Here is a 22,550-nt window from a genome sequence, read left to right as displayed (position 1 = left end):
TTCTAATATAGGTATAATTCTATTGAGTAACATTCTAGTGTATTTAACTAAAACTAAAGTTAGTTAATAATTAACAAAATTTGCATTTGTTAATTTTTCGGGTAAAGTAATTTTTAATTTGAATTTAGCTCAAGTTATGTCGTGAAAAATAAAGCGTTTAAATGTGACACAAATTGGCATTTTTGTTTAAATAATACTTCAAAAGTTTGACGCTAGATAAAAAATTCAGACAGATTACTTTAAATGGACTTGATGAATTTTGTTAAGTAATTTGTTCTTTTAGTGTCCAGTTATCATTAATATTTTTCTTATCGAAATACATATCATATGACGTTATTGAAGCGGTATTAAAGGAGAAAGAGAGCCAATGAAAAATGATTAAAATAAAAATTAAATATGAAACGTGATTAATTACATTGTTTTATCTCATCTTATTGCTCTCTGATAATACGTCGAGGAAATAAATGTTTTACGAGGAAATACATTTCTCTTTACTTTCCTCGTTTATTCTCTTTCATTCTTACTCAGGAACGCAAATACGAGGAAACCGCGCACGAATCCTTTGGTTTGTCGATCTATCAATATGACCGAGCGCTTAATTCTACTGTTACCAATATTTCAGTATAAAATATACACTTAGGACTAAATATATCATATATACATGAGCGACGAAGGAGAACATTGACATCGAAATTGACATAGCGTACAAGTGGGACGTTATTCTTATCCTCGCCGGAACAGACGTACACCGTATCACTGTGTCCAGTTATTATATTCGAAATCTCTTTCTATCTCTTTTTGCTCTCTTCTTACTTAAACATAATTCCATTATAGATCGGGCAGTAGCGCGATTTGTTATGATTATGTATGTCAATGACGAAAGGTTCATCGCAACTTTTACGTAAAAAAAATAGATGTTTTAAAATGAAGTGAAAATAAAGAAAGAAGAAATCTTATTTTGAATATAAATTAAAAAAAAATTAATTAATATTAAAAAAATGATTAACTTTTCATTTTTAATTGTCCATACGCAATTGTTTCGTGATACAAATGTGTATACATACCGTATGGACGTCAATTCATCCGTGTGCATTGCACTTTCTCTCTTTCCTCCCCGTTCGTTCTCCGTCCCATACTCGCACTTTTAATCCCTGTGTATCTCACTCTTTCATACCATTTCTCCCTTTGCAAAACAAGATTTTTTACGGTCGCGGATATGGGCGAATCGATTGAGAAATACGAGGATGATTATGCGAATGATGTTGTCGGAGCTAACGAGTATCAAATTATTAACGGTAATATCTCTTAACATTGATTAGATTATCGATTACATATTACGACTATTTTTAATATCGTGTTATCAATATTAGTATCAATATTATGCTAATCCAATCGCGCGAGCGTCACAGCCGGGTCGATGTAATGGAAAATTACATTTTTTTGTACGTGCAAAAATTATTTTTATAACAAATAAGAAATTCAAATTTCTTTTTCAATTTGTCACTCTAATGTGCGATCTGCAATCTTCATACAAGATTAAATCAGAATCAACATTGTTGAAACATACCATACATTACCAAATATTTCATATGACAATAGTGTTGTGAAATAAATAATCGCAGAGATCTAAGAGAAATTAATTAAAAAATCATTTTCATCCCGGCTGAAACGCGATGATGTATTTTCGTGGGCAAAAAATAGGAAGCTTTGCCTTATCTAGATCCTAATACTAGGTACATTACATCTTTCCGTTACAAACAATCGTTTCTCTCTATCTATGATACATCACCGCCGCGATGACGATGATGATAGCGTCGTCATCGTAGCAGTGATGATTTATTATCATAATCGATATGTTGCCGCGATATTTAATGGTATGATTAATCTCCTCCCTTCGCGAAAATGGACGATTATTAAATGCAATCTGATACGTGCAATTGTAAGCCGTTTCGTGGGAGAATTTTTTTGTATGAAAAAAATAGCGACTTTATTTATTGCAAATTGTACGGATGGGACGAAGGAGAAGCGGAACTTATCGCCGCGTGTTGTTCGCGTAAAGAATATAAATTCACGAACTTACACGCCATGATATACTTTTATATCGTGTCTTCTAAACGACTACCAGTCTTGGGCGTCTTCGAGTAAACGATACTAACGGCGTAGAATATCTAAACTATCACTTTATGTGTAATTAAGCTATCTCTGGAACAGCACAAATGTCTGAAAGAGACATGTTTACAAAAGGCATTTAAAAGACGTCTGACACGGATCAAGGCGTCTTCTAGATAACTTTACATGGCTTTTAGATTGTATTTAAGTGTGAAAAACAACTCATATTTCTTCACGGTAATTTAAAATTGCGCTACACACTTATAAGGTGACAGTTTTAGTATTCTATGTATAAAGTAATTACTGACCACTGTAATTATTGATCACTTGCATTTGTCAATTTTTATTTAAAGCGCGAGTTTTTATTTATCTTTAATACTCGCGATATATTTTTTCTTTAAATAAAGTATCGCAGATTCTTTTATATTTTATATAATAGATTTTTAAAAGTTATCAATATATGTAACTTTTATATTTTAACTTTTAATGTAAAACTCGCTCTACATGCTTCTTGCTTATGTTTTACATTGTCTACGAAAAACTTGCAAATAAAATTAACATTTTTGTTTATCACATACATACAATGAAATATAATTATTGACAAGATCTCTATCGATTGTTTCATAATTAAGAATAAATATTTCTCAAGTGATCAATAACTGTGTCGTTTACCTAAGTCTATCCGTAAATGCCCAACACCGTTATACCGTAAAATAGCGTAAAATTGATCAATCTTTCCAAAGTTTATCACGTCTCTTTGCTTGCTTTAATTAAAACGACACAAGACAGCAGTTTGGCCGCTTGCCATTAAATGCGCCAGCTTGTCTCTGTCAAAAACTCTCTGTCGATTGACGGCAGATTAAGAAAAGCGATTGACTTTGGCAGATTGATTTCGCTACATTTCACGATAGCGTTTATTAGCTTCGCTACGAACTAAAGCTATTGCTCGTTTCTTCAGTCTAACACGCATCGACAGGAGGACATAACGTTACATGTCATTTTCCTTTTCCTCTTCTATATTCGCGTTTTCGTATTACAAGCTCAGTATTCGGGGCTTCCGCTCGTGGCTTCACGTCTTTCTTTGCGAAATTAGACGCGAAATTGTATAATTAGCACAATTGTCAAACGGCAGATCGCGGATGATTGTCGTAATAATCGCGTTAATCAGTCGAGAGAACGCATCGAAATCATACCGAGACGACAATCACGCCGTGATCGATCCTCGAATCGCGGCGATACAACAAGCGACTGATTGATCTTCATCAAATTGACAAATTGCATCGGCGAAGGCGACGACATTCGCGCGATGCAAATGCGTTACGTATCGACGAAAGTCGCTTGTTGGCAACATACAATCAGGGACAACGATGAGTGGACACTCGAATCCCTATTTTAATTTTCTGAATTTTATCATCGACAATCCTATTTTATAGAGATGGCAAGGCGTTGAACGTCGATTGCGCGGACAAATTTATTACATACAACATACATGTTTCGAGAACTCTAAACAACCCTATACTACTTTAGCTAGTCTTTTCTTATCCATTCTTCTTATTCTTCATATCCATTATATTATCTAGTGTCTTGATATGACTTATGCTTTTCACATAAAAATATCTTTGAAACTATGACTAAAATTGAAGAGCAGTTGAAGAAGTTATTATTATATTTTTTTTATATATATTAAAAAATAATACATTATCTACTTCAGTTTTGCTTTTCTTATAGATTGCCATTTTTTTTTTCTCGAGATGTTAAGACACATTTGTACATACGTGAAACGATTGTTTATGGATATGTTTATTTGTATCAACAATCGTCGTTTTTTTTTTTTACAAGAGAAAGTACGAATTAAACGAAGAAAGAGTGATTTAATTTGTATCAGCATCCACACAATCTTGTCTCTGAATGTACGCGCACCGAAATATCAACGCGTGTAGAAAGTAGGAAATCTCCCCTCGAAAAATACTGTTCTCGCTTGTCGCTTGCGGAAGGTAAAAGTGTGAGCTGCGTCGTAAAAGTCCGCGAGTACGAAAAAATTCACGGACACTCGCGAGAATCCGAGTCGTCGGCATCGCGCTTTTAAAAATACACGGCGCAAAAAATGGTGGGGGAGGGGGTGCACATCGTTAGAAGAAAAAGAAATTACGTACGTCATAGGGGAATTTTTGAAACTCGATCTCTCGGGCTACAAGAATCGAATATATCTCAAGCTAGCCCTGGATCGACTTTTATCATCTGATCATCAGCGTATACGTGTATCTGTGTGTATTCTCGTGTTTATTCATATACATACGTATGTATGCATTTCTTATATGTGTGTATGTATGTGTGTGTGTTGCGCGCGTGTTCATGTGTCGTGTGCGTATGTGTGTGTGTAAATATATGTATATATTATATTCATATGTATTTACGTGCGTTTACGCATAGCTTCGTCCTGCGCGGTCCGCTTAAGTATAAATCTGTAGCAGTATCAAAATGGTAAAAATAGTGCATATGAAGACCATGAGCACAGGTAGGACCAAGATGAATCTGACTGAGCGGCTGAGGCCGCTTGGCTCCTGTCATACGGCCTGCTCGCCCGACTCGGTGGAGGCGTCGAAGAGCGGTCGATCCGCCGTCGTCTCGGTCGACGTTGTCGATGCCGCACCGGCGCCGCCGCCACCCCCGTTCCCGGTGCTACCCTCTCGTCGGGTCTTGCTCGAGCCCGAGAAGCACAGGCAGCCGGACTGATTGCGATTCCGTTTCAACGTCGGCTTGTTCTCGCGATCCTGCTCCGCCAGACACTTTTGATAATAATCGTAGTCCTTCAAGTACCTGTCGAGGACATCAAAGTCAGGAACTATACATAAATGAGATTTTATAATAGATAAATTTTCTAGCGTTACTTTACTCTCTATATCGCGCACGAAAAAAAAAAAAAAAGAAAATATTACTATAATATCAAAAATTTTGATATTATTACAATAATAAGATAAATTATCTGGGATAAAAATTAGTTATATCGATTGAAATAAAATTGAAAGAGTTATAATATATTTTCGTAGTACATACCAAACCGGCGGCCATCGGTGCTCGTTCAGATACTCTTGGTTCTCGGGATGAAGCAGCCGTACGCTGCGAGGTGACATTTTGCATAGCTTATTATAGTTAACGCAGAGATGATTCATACACCAGTCGGCCAGCTGATCGGCATTATGCAGCTGTAAAGTCGTAGCTAAGCGTTAAACGTAAATAATCACTATATTATCGTGTCTTAATTGATGCAAACGCGCGAAGGAAACCGACCTTGCACGGCTCCAGCAGTCTCAGGCAGTTTTCGACGGCGTCGTTCCCCTCGTTTTGCGAAAGGCGATCAAGATCTTCGATCACCCTACTCTCGACTAGATTCACCAATCGTTGAAGGCAGAGTCTGTTGGCTAGTTCCAATAAATTCAGGCATCTTGCCGAGGAGATCGCCGGCACTTCATCCGTATAAAGATAGCACAGCAACTTGTGGAATGTATACTCCCGTACCCCAGGAAAGACTATCTATCGGTTGCAATTGCAATATCCGTTATAATTATTCGTGATCCATAATCCACTGTAGCCATACGAATAACTTACAAATTGACAGAGTTTTGCTCTTTCGCATCAATTCCAATTAAAACGTCTCGGGAATGAATTAATGAATTAATTACGCGGAGAGAGTGTATACTTACGACTTTTGCGCTGCTTTCGCGAAAATCGCCAGAGAACATGGCTTTCATCACGTCGCATCGGGCAGTGAGAATCGCTTTGTGGGCCGGTACGCTGCCATCGTCCAACTCGAACATCACATCGGCGAAGAGACCTAAGCGTATTTACATTGAAGACGATAATTGTTTCATTGCTCATTGATCGATACCAACCTTGCTCCAGGCAAATGTCTTCCAGTCGTTGTCTAACCACTTGCTTGTACCGATTATTGAGATCGCTATTGACAAACTGCTCCCTCGTCTGTATACTACCGAGCACCATGAGTAACTGCGGTAGCTCGAGAAATTCGGCCGCCTGCCTGATCTCCTGCGGGTGAGAGAAACCGGAACGATCATATCGATGAGCCATTGCGATTCTCATCAACGTTTAATGACCGAGAAAAGAAAGAAAGAAGGAAAAAAAAGAGAGAAAAAAAAAAAAGATACGATATCTGATCTCGCTTTTCGGGTAATAAATCGGGTCGCTAGAGGAAAACCTATCCTATTAATAGGCAATGATTCTATAGAATGTCTGTGATAACAATCGGAAGCGTATCCATGCACCTCTATAATCGGCCGAGGTCGATCGCACGTCGATTCCTCGAGGATCCTCCCCGCTCGATGATGTCGAGGGCGATGGATGGTCGGTACGATACTACGATAGCGATGATTCGCGAACTATAAGCTTAATGAGCATGGCCTGTTAGCTAAACGTCAAAGATCGATGCAAATTGCAACGATATATTGTTATTAGACGGACAAAAATTTCTGCAGAAAACACAAGAGATAAACGTCACATAAGCAATTTATACAGACGGCCTCTTTGATATTTATTTATTTCATAATTACATATATTTTTTGTCTCATTTAATTCTTTACTTTTTGCTTGTAAACGAAAGATTAATTTTCAGCGTCAAGTTTGTTCTTTAATTAAAGAGTCGTAATCATAGAAAGGCATGCTCGTATGATATGATACAATGATCTCGCAATTAATTTTTTCTCAAGTCGAAACAGATCCAGCTAGATGAGGCCACTATATGCGTGCGTGCGTGCGCATGTAACGTGTACGTATGTATCTGATGCGACTGTCAAATTTTCAAACGCAATTTCAAACGCTTTGTACTAACCAGTAGAAGCCCGATAGGAGCTGTCTGAAAGAATAGAGCCGCGTTAGTTACTGTATACTCTGCAACAGTTGCGATTTTAGCTCACACGCTCTTAAGAGAAGCTCATGTACAAACTGTGACTTATTACAAACGCGATATGTCATGAGTACTCGTAATTAACCGGCATTTTTCTCATAATTTCAAAACAAAAGTATTCATACGTAAATAATATTTCTTCAAAAATTAATACCTAACGTAAATAAGAGAGAGAGCTTGCGCAATCATTTGATCGAGTTTTACCTATCGTAAACCTACGAGACTCGTAGGTACTACGTACTTTCACATCCAGAAGATTGCACTTTTATTCCGTTTTCTCAAAATACGTGCGTATTTTATACCCGCACGTATTTTGTAGCAAAAACGAACAAGAGAGTTCTTCTCACATTCTCGAATGTACCTTTTTTTCTCTTAGGATAATTTCTACCGATCCAACGTACTTGTAGATCGTGATACCGTTTATCCAAGCTGCCCGTGTAAATAAATTGCAAGCATTGCTGCATCGCTTGCGGCGTGATCAGCTTCGACAGCGTAACCACGGTCATGGGCTGCTGCACTCCATTCGCGTTTTCAGTCTGCAAAATGTTCGCGACAAAATGTGACAGTTGTAAAATTTTTGACAGTTGACGGCTTTTCGCGCAACTTGACTTCACGATCAAGATTCTCACCAGACATATACGAATATTTTGGAAGGCAGGATGATTTAGCTCCCTCGTTGCGCCGTTAGTTTTCCTCTGATTATCCACCGTCGGCAGTACTTGAAAACTCGATCGTCGCTTAAGTTGTTCCCAAACTCTGCAACGTATATTATTTGTTTGTGCGAGAGGCTCGTGTTTCGTCGCGAAACGAAATATATACAAACTTTTTATTACGGAAATATCGTAAACTCTGTTCCGTCGCTACTTATAATGTGGAATACATATGTCGACACTGAAAGACCGTGCAAAGGCTAAGGGAAGGGGGCTGCATCTAACTCTTTATTTGGCAATAGTGCTTGAAGCATGATGTCAGTGTGTAAGATTTTTTACATGTGATGATAGCATTTGTTAATTAGGCGCATCTTTCCCATCGTTAGGGTTAAAAGCTTAAGCAACGTTTAATGCGTTAATGCGTTAGTTGCAACATTTGCCGCAAGATTAAACCTGTTTTGTTACAAAGTGTTAGCTGCAGCTTGCCAAATAAAGGGTTAACTGACGCAGGAGTCAAACATACGAGGAAGGATTAACTCACTTTGCGGGTTTGCTTTGATCGATACGAATTAGGCACTCGGTATCGTCGTTGAAGTCACCGACGGTGGCCTCGCCGAAAGTGCTCACCTTGACGAGACAATAAGGGAAACATGTGTTATTGTGTTATCCTGTTTACTACCTCCGAACCTGATAGAGCTGGCATATACCATGCTGGACTCGCTGGAGCTACGTGGTGTCAGTTCGTGGGAGAGTTCCATCGAGAATAACCGATGAAACGCCGGTGACGCCGCGGCGAGCAAGCACCGATGAGCCAAGAACGTGCAGTTGCCAGCTATCAGAGTCACGTCCGTGTGAACCGGTCTCGTCCACAGGCTCTTCATGTTCTCCTCATAGGTACTCGCAGCCAGACATACCTCCGGCGGTACTGGTTTTGGCGGACAGAATGGCGCCTGTCAAAGTTGTTAAAATAAAATTGTCATACATAACTCATTATTAAAAAAAAAAAAAAAAAACATGAGCATTAATTCAATTTAGTGAGCAATCTGTGATTTTATATTTACTCCTAAGATGATATTAAAGATTATGAAAGTATGTTTCATTTCTCTTTTGAAATTGTTTAAATTTATTTTAAAATAGAGATATTTGATTCGTATCATATCCGTTATCATACCTGTAACAAAGGTCTTTGCACCCTCTTCAGGTTCGTCATCCAGAAACGCTGCTGACGACGTGCGATTAAGGCGGCGCGTATCGAATTTTCAAACACCTCGTTTACACCGTAATAAGTGAAAACGCTTGTCTCGTAATAGCAGACACCGAGTTCTCGCGCTACCGCCCGTGCCTGATCTGGCATCACCAGATCGCTCTTTCTCGTAGCCCTGTGAATAATCGTCATCATTTTGTAAATTTACAGTTACGTATTTTAATTATAACCGTGATGTTTCGTAACATAATGTAAAAACGATGATTATCGATAAAATTGAAATGCAGAATAAATTTATTCCAAGTACCGTAATATATACAAGAGGAAGACTTGCTAAAAGTCACGAGAAACTTTTCAGTCTTTTACCTAAGGGAGTAATCGCGGTATGTCAAGGTTTGGTTAATTTTAGCTCCACTCGATTATGAGACTTATCGGGAATTTTAAGTTTTTCACAATCGACTGCAATATCATCATAAATTTCATATGCCGTGATAAATTTTATATGTCACATAAGCTGATCATAATGAATATTTTTTGCCAGTAAAAGATTTCGAGGAAGCTTATGAAGAGAATCTCCGCTGAGATCAATACTTTGGTACAATTCTAGTAAACCCATCGTTGAAGGAGCACCGATGCGATTGAATGAGTTTCACACGAGACTAAAAAAATCGGCTTTAAACACGAGTTTTGTTTCGTAGCCAAAAAAGCGACTAATCGATTAAAATAATTAAATGGTACATGGTGCTCCGATCGGAGTTTCTAAAAAATTACTTTCTATATATTTTATGTATTTTATAAAACAATCAATTTTTTTATATTGGAATTGATAATTTAATCTCTTTTTGAGATTAAAATTCCCGATATTAAATTTAAAAACTAGCAAATATAACAACTAAATTATTATTATATTATTATTAAAGAATTAAATTTTGTAATTCTCAATGCTTAAAAAAGAAGAATTTAATTTTTCAAGATTTGAAAAAAAGTTTCAAAAAAATTAAAGATTTTTTAATTTTAAAATATTAGAGAAATGTAAAGTTTTTTTAATTCATGAAAACAGTTTCCATTATATTCTTTAAATTTCTCTCTAATTTTCCAATTTTCTCTGTTTGAACTAAAGTTTTTTGAGAGAAATAATTTACCTTACAAAAGGACTGCGATCGCGGAAGTAGCTGAGATAAGTCTCGTCTCGGTACATGTATCGCAGATCGTTTTTGCATCCGACCAATAGGACCGGAGTTTGCGGGCAGAACCTTCTTATCTCGGGGTACCACATCACCTTGCAGTTTCGCAAGGAAACGGGGTTGGTTATGGAGAAACATAGTAACACGACGTCAGACCTAGCAAGTTTTTTTTCGATTAATTTTACAATTTCTCACAAGCTTTCGATTATTTATCTTACCTGCCGTATGCGAAACGTCGATCCTTTTCGTGATCGCCAAATGTGTCCCAAAGACGGAGAGACACGTTTACATTGTCTACTACCTCCCAAGATCGCTCCAACACCTGGCGCGTATTATATTATATATCATATTTAATAACATTGCATATCTCTCTAAGAAAATTAATAACAGAGATATATCTGTAATTTGATAATTAAATATAAATATATTTTTGTTAATGAAATTTTTTTGGCATTAAATCACTTTATAATTATGTCCCAATTTAATATCAGATATTTTTTTAAATGATTTTACCTAATATTTTATTATTATATTTTATAATAATATTTACAATAATATTTTATCTAAAATATGTATAATATCTCTTAATATTAAAATATAGATTTTTCATATTCTTTTATCTCTGATATATAATTTATATTATTTATGACGAAAGTTTTTTTTTTGCAAACTCACATCCTTGTAGATCCGATACTGGTCGATAGCCCAGACCGTGGGCACGTGAGTTGTCAGAAGCTGCGACAATGACACGTGCTTGTTGCAGGCCCTGGCACAGATCAGTCTGGTCTTTCCGACTGCCGTGTCACCCACGACCACGCACTTGACCAGTTCCTGGTGCGGTTGCTCATTGTCCATCACCGGCAGTCTCCCCTTCTCATGCAATTTACTTTTTCACCTGCCAGATCGTTCGAGTTCTGGACCGCTGTCTCCGGCGCAGATAACACTACCGCTGTCGTTTCCGTAGCCGCCGATTGCGTGCACCACATCCGACAACCGGACTGTAACACGGCGTCCCCGACCTTGCCGCGGATAAGATATGCGCTGAAACTGATATAGACATGATACATAACTCAGTGACAGCTTTTCCCATATCACTTTCGAGAGCGGCTTTCGCGTTTCAATTTTCTAACGTTACAACAAACAAGTCGTTATCGTAAAAATTTTAAAGGAACACAGTACAGCCGGAATACGTAATGTTACGTTGTAATATGTAATATTACGTTGCTGTACTTAGACAGTTGTTTGTTGCGTAATGTTATGCCCTAAGTAGACGAGCACACTGTGCCGTGTCTGTTATATGAATTATTTAGCGATTTATAGTCACATTAGGTATAAAACCTGTTTGATTTTTTGAAGACAAATATAAATGGTTTATATTAATCGTGCATTAATTAATAACCGCTATGAATAGAATGTAAATTAGATTGATTGGGTGGAAGAATCACATAAATATATAAGTCCATATTCGACGTGTAAGTCGTAATCGAAAGCTCGGGCTTGACCTCCTCGATCATACATATCACGAGGCGATCGAAGATAGAGAACGCGCAGGGAAAGTCATATTTGTGCCAAAAATAATCTATGATTGACTATATCACGTCAAAACTAGAACTTGACAAATTACGAAGATTGCACGATTACACGTATTCGCAAAAAAAAAAAAAAAAAAAACATGATTATATCGATAGATATAGATATGACTTAGACAGTCTAAGGGGGAGGAGAGGATAAGAATCTGTGAAACGCGCTTAAACATTCCAAATATATACGTAACACATGTCTATTGATTTGACCCTACAAAAGTATTTTCTATATTTAGAGCTATAGAAGCTTTGCAACCTCAACCTCAACTTTGATATTGCTTTAGCCCTGAACGCATATATAGATCTATTATAGCATTGTTCCAGCTGATTCATTCTCAAAATCCTCGCCACTCGATGAACTCAGACTCTCGAGTGGCTACACGCTACATTGAATCCTTTTCTCTGAATTTTCATTCAACTTCTCGTTTACTTTCTAGCTTTAGTTTCTGTACAAAACAAATTGTTTAACCATTGTTACGTATATTTCTCTTGATGAATCAAAATAATCTAACGATTCCTATAAATCTCTCCAAATAAAGTTATATGTACGTTTATTATACTTAAATATTTATTAACTTTACGTAAAGTCATATCTTGATTTAATATTAAATCTTGTCCAAGTTTTTCAATGTCATAAAGAATGTTTGATTATTATTGATCAATTCAATTTTATATATTCTTTATTAATGTAATTCTATCAAATTCATAATTAGACATATCACATTAATTATTACATACAATATATTTGCTCTTAAACATAAACTTGTAAAATTTATTTTAATTTAAATTTTTGTAGTCTACCAGAATCAAAGTTTTTTTCTTAAAAAGGAGCAAAAATTCAAGTTTATATAATCCATAAAAATTTGTAAAATATATAACGCTTTTTTTTAAATTATAAATGACGATTGGAGACAAGCTATGAAGGGCAGATTTATAATTCAAGAGAGCTTTATTATAAATTATTATTTGAAACTCTGTTATATTTACTCTCCTTTGGCAATCTATAATTTCTCTTTGATCAACATAGCTGCAGATTTAATCTTATGAAGCGAAGTGAGTAAAAGCTATATAGTGAGAAAAATTGAATTACTTTCCCGCGACTTTCACGTCGGACGCATCCCAAGGTAACATGCGCTACATGCGATAGGTATAATGTTATAATATCCGCTTATTACGATAATGTTGCACGTCCAGAGGAAACATGTCGATAATACTAAGTGACAACCACTCGAGATATGCAAAACGCAATATATTCGCTGAGTGTGTCACACGATGCGAAAATCGAAAGCCCCGTCGCTCAATAGTCGACTTGTTTCGCTGACGCTTTCCGGCAAGTGTCTTTGGACGAGACCTACTTTCATGAAATAGAATTTGTGGCAAGTCTCCGCTCTCCGTTCATTAAACAAATCGGTTACATGTTTACATTATTCGATCAAAGATGAATTGGAAATGAAACGTGTATACTGGGTCTCTTCGCGAATCCGTGAGATTATGTCGATAAAAGTATTATATGTAAAACTATCGATTGCGAAAGGGTTGGGCTAATTAATATAATCTGGCTCTTCGCGTGTCAATCTGACCTCGTATTTTTTATCGTACAATCCGTAAATGTAATCATTTCTTTTATCGAGTGTTTATCGTGTAATATAACAACATTACATCAGCAAACAAATGACAATTGCACAATCTGTTACAATAAACGATACTTTAAGTTTTCTCTTTCTTCTTGAAAGGAAATAAAATTTCCTTTATCTATTGTCACTACATGTAATTTCATTGTAATCTCGTGTAATTTGCTGTATGATAATTGTATTCCGCTTTAAATTGCTTACGAAAGTCCAAGATATTGCGCAACAATCATCCCGTAAATATAAGTAGCTTTGTCCTTTTGATCCTTCATGAGTCGTCATAATAATTGATTTTTAAACTAAAATTGAGTTTCCAATTTTTTAATGCTATCAAAAAATATTTCGTTCTAATAATGATTTAGATAAATAAATAAAGTTCGAAATATGCTTTTTTATTTGCAACGCTTTTCATCGTTTCTGGCTAATATCTTAAATCTTTTTAATATATTTGCAAACATAAAATAATCCGTACGAATGAATATGTATTCTAAGTAATATCGCACGCAAGAAATCAAGCACATAGAACAGCTTTTGCGCATATGGCAAAAAAAAAACAATATAACGAATGTTTAAATCAGTTAGAAACTGCAAAAGACGCTATAAACTTTTAGCACAAGGCTTATCGATTTTTGCCAGTTTGACGTTGTGTTGTTATTGCACTTTGTACTACGCATCACAAAATATGCATGATACCTGTTAAAACGGGGTAAAACGAATTGTTATAACATGTTGCGTATTCACAACCGTGGAACAACAAAATAGGTGTGTTCGAAACTAAAACATTCGAAGAGAACAAAGGTGATTTGTTTGAAACATAATTAAATTAAAAAATGTGATCGAAAATAATGACGTATTTACAATTAAGTTTTGAGAGTAACAGTAAAAATTGAATAATTATAGGTAAATGATAATAAATCACATATTTCCCCTTTTACAATTTCGGAAATATAAATCATAATAAAATTTATTACCCAATTTCCAATACATTGCACTCGGATATTTTGCTGTTATCGAAATCAATAGTGTTAAAGATTCGATAATAGCACACACAATACCTCACTCGTAATTTGTCAAAAGGTATTCATCCCATTTTATTAGCAGAAAAAAACAACCGATATAGTATATTTAAAAGCTATACGATAATAGAAAAGAAAATATTTTATCGCAGCATTTTTTTTTAAATAAATTGATATTAATTAAAGTTTTTTTCAGAATTTTTTTATAAATTTATGTAAGTTTCTACTATTACGTAATATTTCATGAAATGAAAAATAATGTTGATTGTTTTCCATGCGGAAATTATCATTGCGCTATTAGAACGGTACGATGGAACTATATGCATCAATGACGTCAAAGAAAATGTAATAAAATTTCTCGCTCTTACAAAAGTATGCAGAATCATATAAAATGATTTGAAATAGAATTGTGAAGTTGAGAAGATAGATTTCGTAATATGTACTTGTTGTTTTTTCTTGTAAAACGGAAAGCAGCTCGTATGACATATACATATGGCTAATTACTCAATATAATTTCTGTTTTGGTAAATAGTGATACTTTAATCGATGACGCGCCAGACAGTCTCCATGTCCAAGGTTTTAAATTGATTTTAGTTTCTGTTTCTCCCGTTCTATATACTTTCACGAGAGCATATTTAGTCAGAGAAATATGGCTCTGACGTCATCGATCTATATAGCAAAAACGATTATTAGCCCGCTTTAAATAGTCAAAACCTAACAACTTTCCTAATAAATCGTAGTGAACGGCAAATTCTATGGCTTCGTAATTTCAAATATCTCTAATCTTCTTGATATGGAATAAAAAAAAGTCTTCTATTTATTATTTAACATTTATACTTAAGATATGACACGTGTCAAATTTCGATAAGTGTTGTTCGACCATGCTTATTTCTGGTCACGAATCGTGATATTGAACGCGCGTTTTTCTCGTAAAAATCTTTTGAAAATAAATTTCGCGAATGTCGGAGCGTATACATATGACGTCCAATGTATCCGGTGCGAGAAAGAACGGATGTAGAACGTGCGAGAGCGGACTGTAGATACATGCCAGCGGCGGTGGCGGTAGAAGACCGTGCATTGCGGCGCGTAGAACAGCTGACGCATTGCAGAACGGGTCACGGAGAGGTCAGCCGCGAACGCGAGTAGAAGAGGACCACCGTCACCGCCGTCGCCGTCGATAGAAAAAGTCAGATAGGCGGCCCACCCGGGTCGGCGCACTAACCCGCACCGCCACTTTCTTCTTCCATTCTCGTCTTCTCCGCCTTTTTCGTCATCCCGAGCCGAGCCGAGCCGAGCGGCGTAAATCAATCCGACCGAAGGACGGTCCAAGTCCAAGAGAATTGCACGTGGGGTCAACGAGCCGCGCAACGGCCGTCAACGGTCGCGTCCATCCGTCGGCCGCATTAATTAAGTAAACGGTGTTCTTATTGCCGACCTCTTTCAGCGGCTAATCGCGAAACTGCTGATGGTACTCGCGCGATTACAGACGAACGAAAGCGGACTTGACGTTTCGCCTTCGTTGCGTCACGTGTATACCTGTCAATTTTGGCGCGTTCTTTCTCTCTCTCTCTTTCTCTCTCTTTCTCTCTCTTTCTCTCTCTCTCTATCAATCTATCTATCTATCTATCTTCCTATTGATATATACAGCACTATCACGCTTCCGTCTTCTTCATCTTTAGTGTCTTTACTCCGATATCTCCCGATGGAACGTCCTCTCCGTGACGTAGGTGATAAAATCAAACGGCACGCGCCATTTAAATCGCGATACACGCAACAATCGACGCGGTCGTTAGAGCAAACGATCGAGATATACCGCAATGCCGAGCGACACGACGCGTCTCGTTACAATGTTAGAGGGAGGGCATAAATCAATTTTTAACTGTGCCACGGCTATGGGTCGACGGTCGAGTTTGCGATCTCTATCGGTACACTCGATATTCTCGCGGATGACTAATTGTTTCGATGTGTATTCGCGGCCTCATTTGCACTTTATTTGGAATAATAATCTAAGTAATGAGGAATAAAAACAAAATTGTTATAGCACGAGATAATATATTTGATTATTAGCGATAACGAGCGAAAGTGATGAATCATTCTGTTAAATGATGTATATAATGGATGACGAGAGAGATGTTGGGTGTATGGCACGCACAAGAGAGAATACACGTATATATGTATATATGAATAAGCTAATATTAATGCCAGTCGTATTAGCAACATTAATATCCGCAAGAACAGGGTGCTGCAAATACGAGGCCCGCCTCTGCATCAGCGGCGGGGACACTCGTACATGTTCTGCAGACAGTGCTCTCTTATATAAGTTAAAAGCGAGACAGACGGAGAGATAGACGAAGGAAAGAAAGAAAGAGAGACAGAGAGGAGTAAAACCAGAGAGATAAATAGATGGAATAATAGTCAATGGCCAGCAGGCGATGAAACATCCAGAACGTATAACGACATTGAGCGACAACCACGCTCACCGTGTGACTATATTGCTTTTCTCAGGCAGCGAGTGCGACTTTGACGTTTTCCTTTGAGACAGCCTCCCAGGGCTAAGGGAGACTCTCGTAAAAAAAAAACGGCAAAATTTCCTAGCTCTCGAGATCACAGTCGCACGAGTATGTTGCCAAGTTTAAGTAAAGTGCTGGAAGATGACGCATGAAACAAGTCGATGAGCTGGCTGTCGTCGTTCGTTCTACCTCGGAGGACTTACTGGTGTGATCAATTTATATCATGCATCTCCCCTCCTTCGTACTTGCCGACGTTCTTTCTCCCACGACGTACACGCACTTGCGATAATTCTTTGACACCGAGGAAATCGCGAGGAAATTCGCACCGCTCTCGAAAACGCACTCGTGGCCGATCCACGTTCTCTCTTTCTCGATCTCGATCTCTCTCTCTCTCTCTCGTTTTTCCCGGTGACAGCTGCACGCCGGTTCGCTCACTCCGGCTGACGCATGCTACGCGAGTACACGCGACGAGTTTTGGCGAGGTGGGCACGTTCTCGCGCGAGTACAGATGTATGTACATTTGTATACATATGTATAGAATCGAGTGTGCATAGAGCCGGGGAGAGCGAGAGGAGAGATGGAATTCACAGTCGTCGCACGAGAAATTACCCGCGTGCACTCTCTCCCTCGCCTGTTGACACGCGATGGGGCGTATTCTCTCGAAGCGGATGTCGTCTCTCTTAAATCTCCGTAAGAGCCTTCTCCACGAAGGCGACACGGTGAATTGCACCGCGTCGCGGATCGCAGACACGAGCGGTCTAACGATCGCCGCTCCTCCGTTCCTCCCGTCTTCCTCGGCCGCTGCCGTCTGTCGGAGCGCGACGACAGACTAGAAACTGCAGCGGCGGCAACCAGGACGTTCCACGCAAGTTTCAGCTGACGTCCTGACAGGGTGGGCGCGCGAGGAGGGGCATCCCATCCGAGGCGAGGAAGGGAAGGAAGCGCCCTGTGTGTATTCTTCAGACTGAGACGCTCCTCTGGATCTCCGCGTCTGCTCCGATCTGATTATCGAAAATTTTGCCGATTTCCCAAAACAGATCTCGACCAATAAATTATCTATTCTTCTTGCTCGACGTAGGTGTCACGTAGAGACAGTTCCCCGGGACGTTTCAAGATTTGGGTTGTACGTGTTCTCCATGCAATTGCAGTAAGAGAGAAAGAGATAGAGAGTGATTAATCGCGGAGTCCTCTCGAGATAAGAGACCACCAGAGATCGTCGTTCCGATCTCTTCCGTTTCTCTATTCGCCTCCCACCATCCCCCTACACGGTTGCCACCCTCTCCCTTTCCCTTCGCGTATCCGTTTCTCTCTTTACCTTGCCCTCGAACGGATAACTCACGAGGGCGTCGATTAACGGATCGACGCATACGAGTCCCCGCTCGTAGAGAGAGACTCCGTATGCATCGCAGAATCGCTCGCTCGCTCGCTCGCGTGTTTCGAGCAGAACTGCGCACCACCTGTCAACGACTGACGGTCGCTCGAGCGCTGGTTCGCGAGTTGACCCACCTCCGCTTAAGAGAGCCGCTACCGCCGCCGCTGTCAGTCGATCGAAGCCGCCGCGCCGCCGAGGCTCAGTCACCAGGTGGACGACGAGGACGTTAAGCTACCGTCATACCGACGCGACGCACGTGTCTTGTGCACGCGAAACAGAGTGTACGAAGAATTGACGACGTTAGAACTGTCTCTCCGAGACTGATTGCAGAAAGGAAAGGAGAAAGGTCGATAGTCGTCATCGACGTCGTTGTCGACGTCGTCGTCGACGCTCGTCCGCTGCTCGGTGCTGCCTCGGTGGCCGTCGACGGGCGCGTTGGCGACGATGCGCACGGTGAGAACGTATGTACGACGTGAGTTAGGGTAGGGTAGGGATAGGGTAGGGAGAACGATTCCACCGCGCCAGTCGGAACAGGGAGGGAACGACCGTGAAGGGGAAGAGATGAAAGAGAGAGAGAGGGAACCACGGTGGCTCGGTTGATGAGATAGATACGACAGCACCCGGCCAACTGCACATCGCTGAATGAACCCGCCGTGACCCCGACCCTCCTCCCGAATCACGCAACCACCCCGTTCGCCTTCTCCTTCTCCTTCCCACCGACTGACGCGATCTTGGTGTTATTTTATAAACGTCCTGCGCGTCCTGCTCGTCCTGCCCTCCGCGTCCTGACCTGCTCGTCCCTTCGACCGCGCTGACGTCTCTCGGGATGCAGCGATACGTTGCACGTCGACCCTTCTTCCCCGGGGAAGTATCGTCTTGAAAAAGATTCTCGTCTAATTTCATTTTTCCATGACGTGTGTGAAGTTTTCCTCGGCTTAACTCTGTTCCTTTTTTTAGACAAAGTTTCCCGAATTTTTTTACTTGTAAGAAATTAGTTAGAGTTAACTCTTCTCGCACAAGTTATTTTTCTTCTTTGAAAAATATATAATTTCTCTGTTTGAAATAGAATTTTCTCCTTATTAACAATAAAAACAGAAGAAATTGTCGCTCTCTTTTATCTCGTTGGAATAGTAAAAATAATCATCATTTAGTTTTGATAAAAATAATGAAATAAATTAAAATAAAAAAGAAGTGATCAATGGATGGAAAAGAAAAGATAAATAGACTACGATATTAATTTGTTGATTTAATGGATTTTATTACAAGTAAATTGCTAGTTGATAATCTTTCATTTAGGAAATGGCACAACAATTGGATGCTCGATTCGATTGTAATGGTCCCGCGTGATAGTAATGGGAGACTTATTACTTCATATTTCTTCTTTGTGATATAAATATATTTAGGAGCTTGTACAGTCTTATTGGAACACTATTCATGCGCTATCTATTTTACGTGCGTCAGATCTCATCCTCTCTTCCTCCCGTTAGCTATAATCATTCTATATCTATTACTTGTCAGTGCCAATAGCTGTTAGCCACACTTAAAGGGTTTGATCATTGTCAATGGAATTTACTGAATGGATCTTCGAACAACCTTATCAAGCTCGAATAGAACGATAAGTTGACTTATTCTCATTCGATTTCTTCTTCTCAAAATAATATTAACGTTAGAAAATTGAGATAAAACGCGCGCAAACAGTAATCATTTAACATTAATTTAATGCAATCTATAATTTCAAAAAATTAATGCTTAATGTAATTTTCAATTGAATTATAAATATTTTTTGCAATAATTAGAACAATTATATAAATTGCAATATAGCAGTTATTCCACTTAAAGATAAGAGAAACGATAATATTGTGATAATTAGTACTTGTTTAATGTATCATAATAACTCTCTCTCCGTTCTCAAAAAAAAAAAAAAAAAAAAAAACTTTCTATGACGATAAAAATAATTTGCAACTAATGGGCGGCAAAATTCGATCCATTCCCATAAAGTGACGAGCCGTAAGAATCCTCTCTCCCCTCTCCCTCTAGTACAGGAGATAATACAAAAGAACATGCACCGGTACCGATATCGGCACCGTGTTTAACCATCACGCGCATGCTGGATTCGTCGTGACGTCAGGGGGCGAAAAATCAATCCACCCTGCCGCCGCACCGTAGCGTGCGGTGAGGCTGGGGGTTGTGTGTTACGTCTCACCATCCCCCACCGGCGCTGTTAATTGTTACAGCAGTCGCTCGCGCGAATGTAATTGCGTGACAATAAAAGCTTTTTATGAGGTTTCGACAATTTAACGGGGATACGTAAGCGAGTCGAGCTCACAACTTGTCCGATCGATTATATCAGGAGTTACTCATGTTTATCGCTACAATGTGAATGAGATCAACTGCAATTGTGGTTGAAAATGTCACGTGCATTATCCTTGAAACACTTTAAATCACGCTTGAATAAAAAGCGAATCGTAACGAATGACTATCAAGCTGTCAAGGCGAATCAGCGGTCTCACATCGTAGAAATTCATCATATCTTTAGTCACCGCAGTGAAACCAGTTGCCGCATTATACTGCGTTTTAAAGCCATGTTTGTCCGAGACGTCTAACTAAGACAGTCTTAGATAAAACTTTTCTCATTTAAAGATGTTTGTTAGAAATTAATTAATATTTCTTTCTCTCTCATGGGTCTTAATTACAGACACATTTTTCTCATTTAAAATTAAATGTAATGCGCAATATATAATTTTATATCAGAAACTGATTACTGATATAACGTAATTAGATATTTTACATATTTTTTAAACCATGCAAAATATTGTTGCTCTAGTTCACGAATATATTCTGATTATGAATTATAGTTTATATATTATGGTTTAGTCATTCGATGTATCATCTATTTTATTTTTAAATAACGCAACAAACAGATAAAAGGCTAACGTAATGAACCAATGATAAGTCTTCTTCCCTATTTATTTTCCACACATATGGTTGTGAAAATTACACGATATCTCTTACTAATATATAAAATTTCAAAACTTTCTAAAATTTGTCAGAAATCTCGTTAAAATCATAGAACCGAGATTCTTTTTGCAAATAATTTAAATAAGAATCTTAATATCTACCAAATGAAACATTCGTATGTTTACTGCGTGTGCTTTGAACTGGAATCTAAGTAGATTATCGCAATAGCAGTGGCGTGAATAACACACGTAATTGCACATTGTATTCGCGAACGGTTAATTAATTGGTTAACCGGTTAGTTAATTGGCTCCATCAACGACACATACGTGGCATATATACTTATGTAACTAACAGCGGAAGGGGGCGGGGGATCTCGACCGGGAGAGACTAATACGCGAAATTACTCGAATACGCGTATAATGGCGATTGCATGTCGTACTTACTGTGAACGTACCAATAAGCAGCGACAAAAACACGTTTGCAATCGAGGCAATCAAATGCAACGTGTGCGTCCACCCACGTAGCTTCTTTCCCGAAACTCTCTGCCTGACCGACCACGTGAAATTCCCTCGATTGACTGTCAGCTACTGAAATCGCGACACTGAAAACAGCGTTTCTTATACGCAGCGCATTAATGCGTTGACTTTGACTAAGGAAGATAAACACATAGCTCATTGATAAGTAATTCAAAGCAGTATTGCAGGCGCTTGTCGCGTATTACATATGTGTACATTATGATACCTGACGATAACGGCTCTATAACATAAGTTTTATTGCGAAGTTTATCTTGAGGCGCCAATAAAGATGAAATTTGGAAGATCGTCTGGGAAGCGTTATTTTTATCTTTACAAAAATTCATTAATATCACATTGTCTAGAATTAACAAAACAATTAATTGACTTTTGTAAATATTCTACAAATATTTTAACTTCCTTTTTTATATATTTGAATTCACACATATTTCATGCATATTTTATATTCTTTACATATATAAAAACGATTAAAGTGTCACTATATTTTCATAAAAAAATGATAGCGTCGCTCTTTTCTTTGTTACGCACAGTAAGCACTTAATAACGTTCCGTTATTAGTAGTATACAAATATATGCGTACATATGTGATATCGCTGATCGATCGAGCACTTGGTCGCTTATATAATGCTATGTTAACAACGTGCGGATATTTATACGTGCAAGCTAAACGATTTTTTCCGACCTGAACGACGACGATTTATGAGCTAAATGGCTCATTGGTATTCGATAACGCTGCGCGCGCTATTAACGCGTGTAATTAGAAAAAAGGAACAACGATACTGCGTAGTTCGGTGAATTGATTTGTTTACCTTCCGTCTCGGATACCTACTTCTGCACAAAATGAATTCTGAATCACGCGCGCAGTTTCATTTCGCGAAAGCAGCT

At 38.4% G+C, this 22,550-nt stretch overlaps 1 protein-coding gene across 8 annotated transcripts; it reads right to left on the bottom strand.

Annotated features, from left to right (window-relative positions):
* Positions 1-411: 411 nt before the first annotated feature.
* Positions 412-21,868, bottom strand: Rhobtb (Rho-related BTB domain containing). 8 transcript variants are annotated; one of them, XM_072904023.1, is made up of 15 exons: positions 21,576-21,865; positions 10,741-11,112; positions 10,284-10,387; positions 10,024-10,221; positions 8,849-9,056; positions 8,385-8,627; positions 8,219-8,304; positions 7,657-7,783; positions 7,429-7,563; positions 6,953-6,976; positions 6,000-6,153; positions 5,811-5,941; positions 5,398-5,640; positions 5,164-5,312; positions 412-4,926 (listed from the first exon to the last, which is right to left on the bottom strand). In XM_072904023.1, the coding sequence occupies exons 2-15, from the start codon at positions 10,918-10,920 to the stop codon at positions 4,674-4,676; spliced, it is 2,235 nt and encodes a 744-aa protein (XP_072760124.1). In that variant the 5' UTR covers positions 10,921-11,112; positions 21,576-21,865; the 3' UTR covers positions 412-4,673. The 8 variants fall into 8 exon arrangements, with proteins under 8 accessions (XP_072760124.1, XP_072760125.1, XP_072760128.1 ...); XM_072904024.1 differs by having other exon boundaries at positions 21,587-21,865; XM_072904027.1 differs by lacking the exon at positions 21,576-21,865 and adding an exon at positions 18,309-19,885.
* Positions 21,869-22,550: the final 682 nt, after the last annotated feature.

This window comes from Anoplolepis gracilipes, chromosome 12 (assembly GCF_047496725.1).
Source record: "Anoplolepis gracilipes chromosome 12, ASM4749672v1, whole genome shotgun sequence".
Classification (NCBI taxonomy): domain Eukaryota; kingdom Metazoa; phylum Arthropoda; class Insecta; order Hymenoptera; family Formicidae; genus Anoplolepis; species Anoplolepis gracilipes.
This window is presented reverse-complemented; position numbering and strand designations above follow the sequence as displayed.

Excerpts from the sequence above, each read along its gene's own strand:
- Rhobtb (XM_072904023.1), bottom strand. The coding sequence starts at position 10,920 with ATGGACAATGAGCAACCGCACCAGGAACTGGTCAAGTGCGTGGTCGTG. Across the intron at positions 8,628-8,848 it reads TGCAAAGACCTTTGTTACAG|GCGCCATTCTGTCCGCCAAA; the intron begins GTATGATAACGG and ends CAACTTTGACAG. Across the intron at positions 5,942-5,999 it reads AGACATTTGCCTGGAGCAAG|GTCTCTTCGCCGATGTGATG; the intron begins GTTGGTATCGAT and ends AAATACGCTTAG.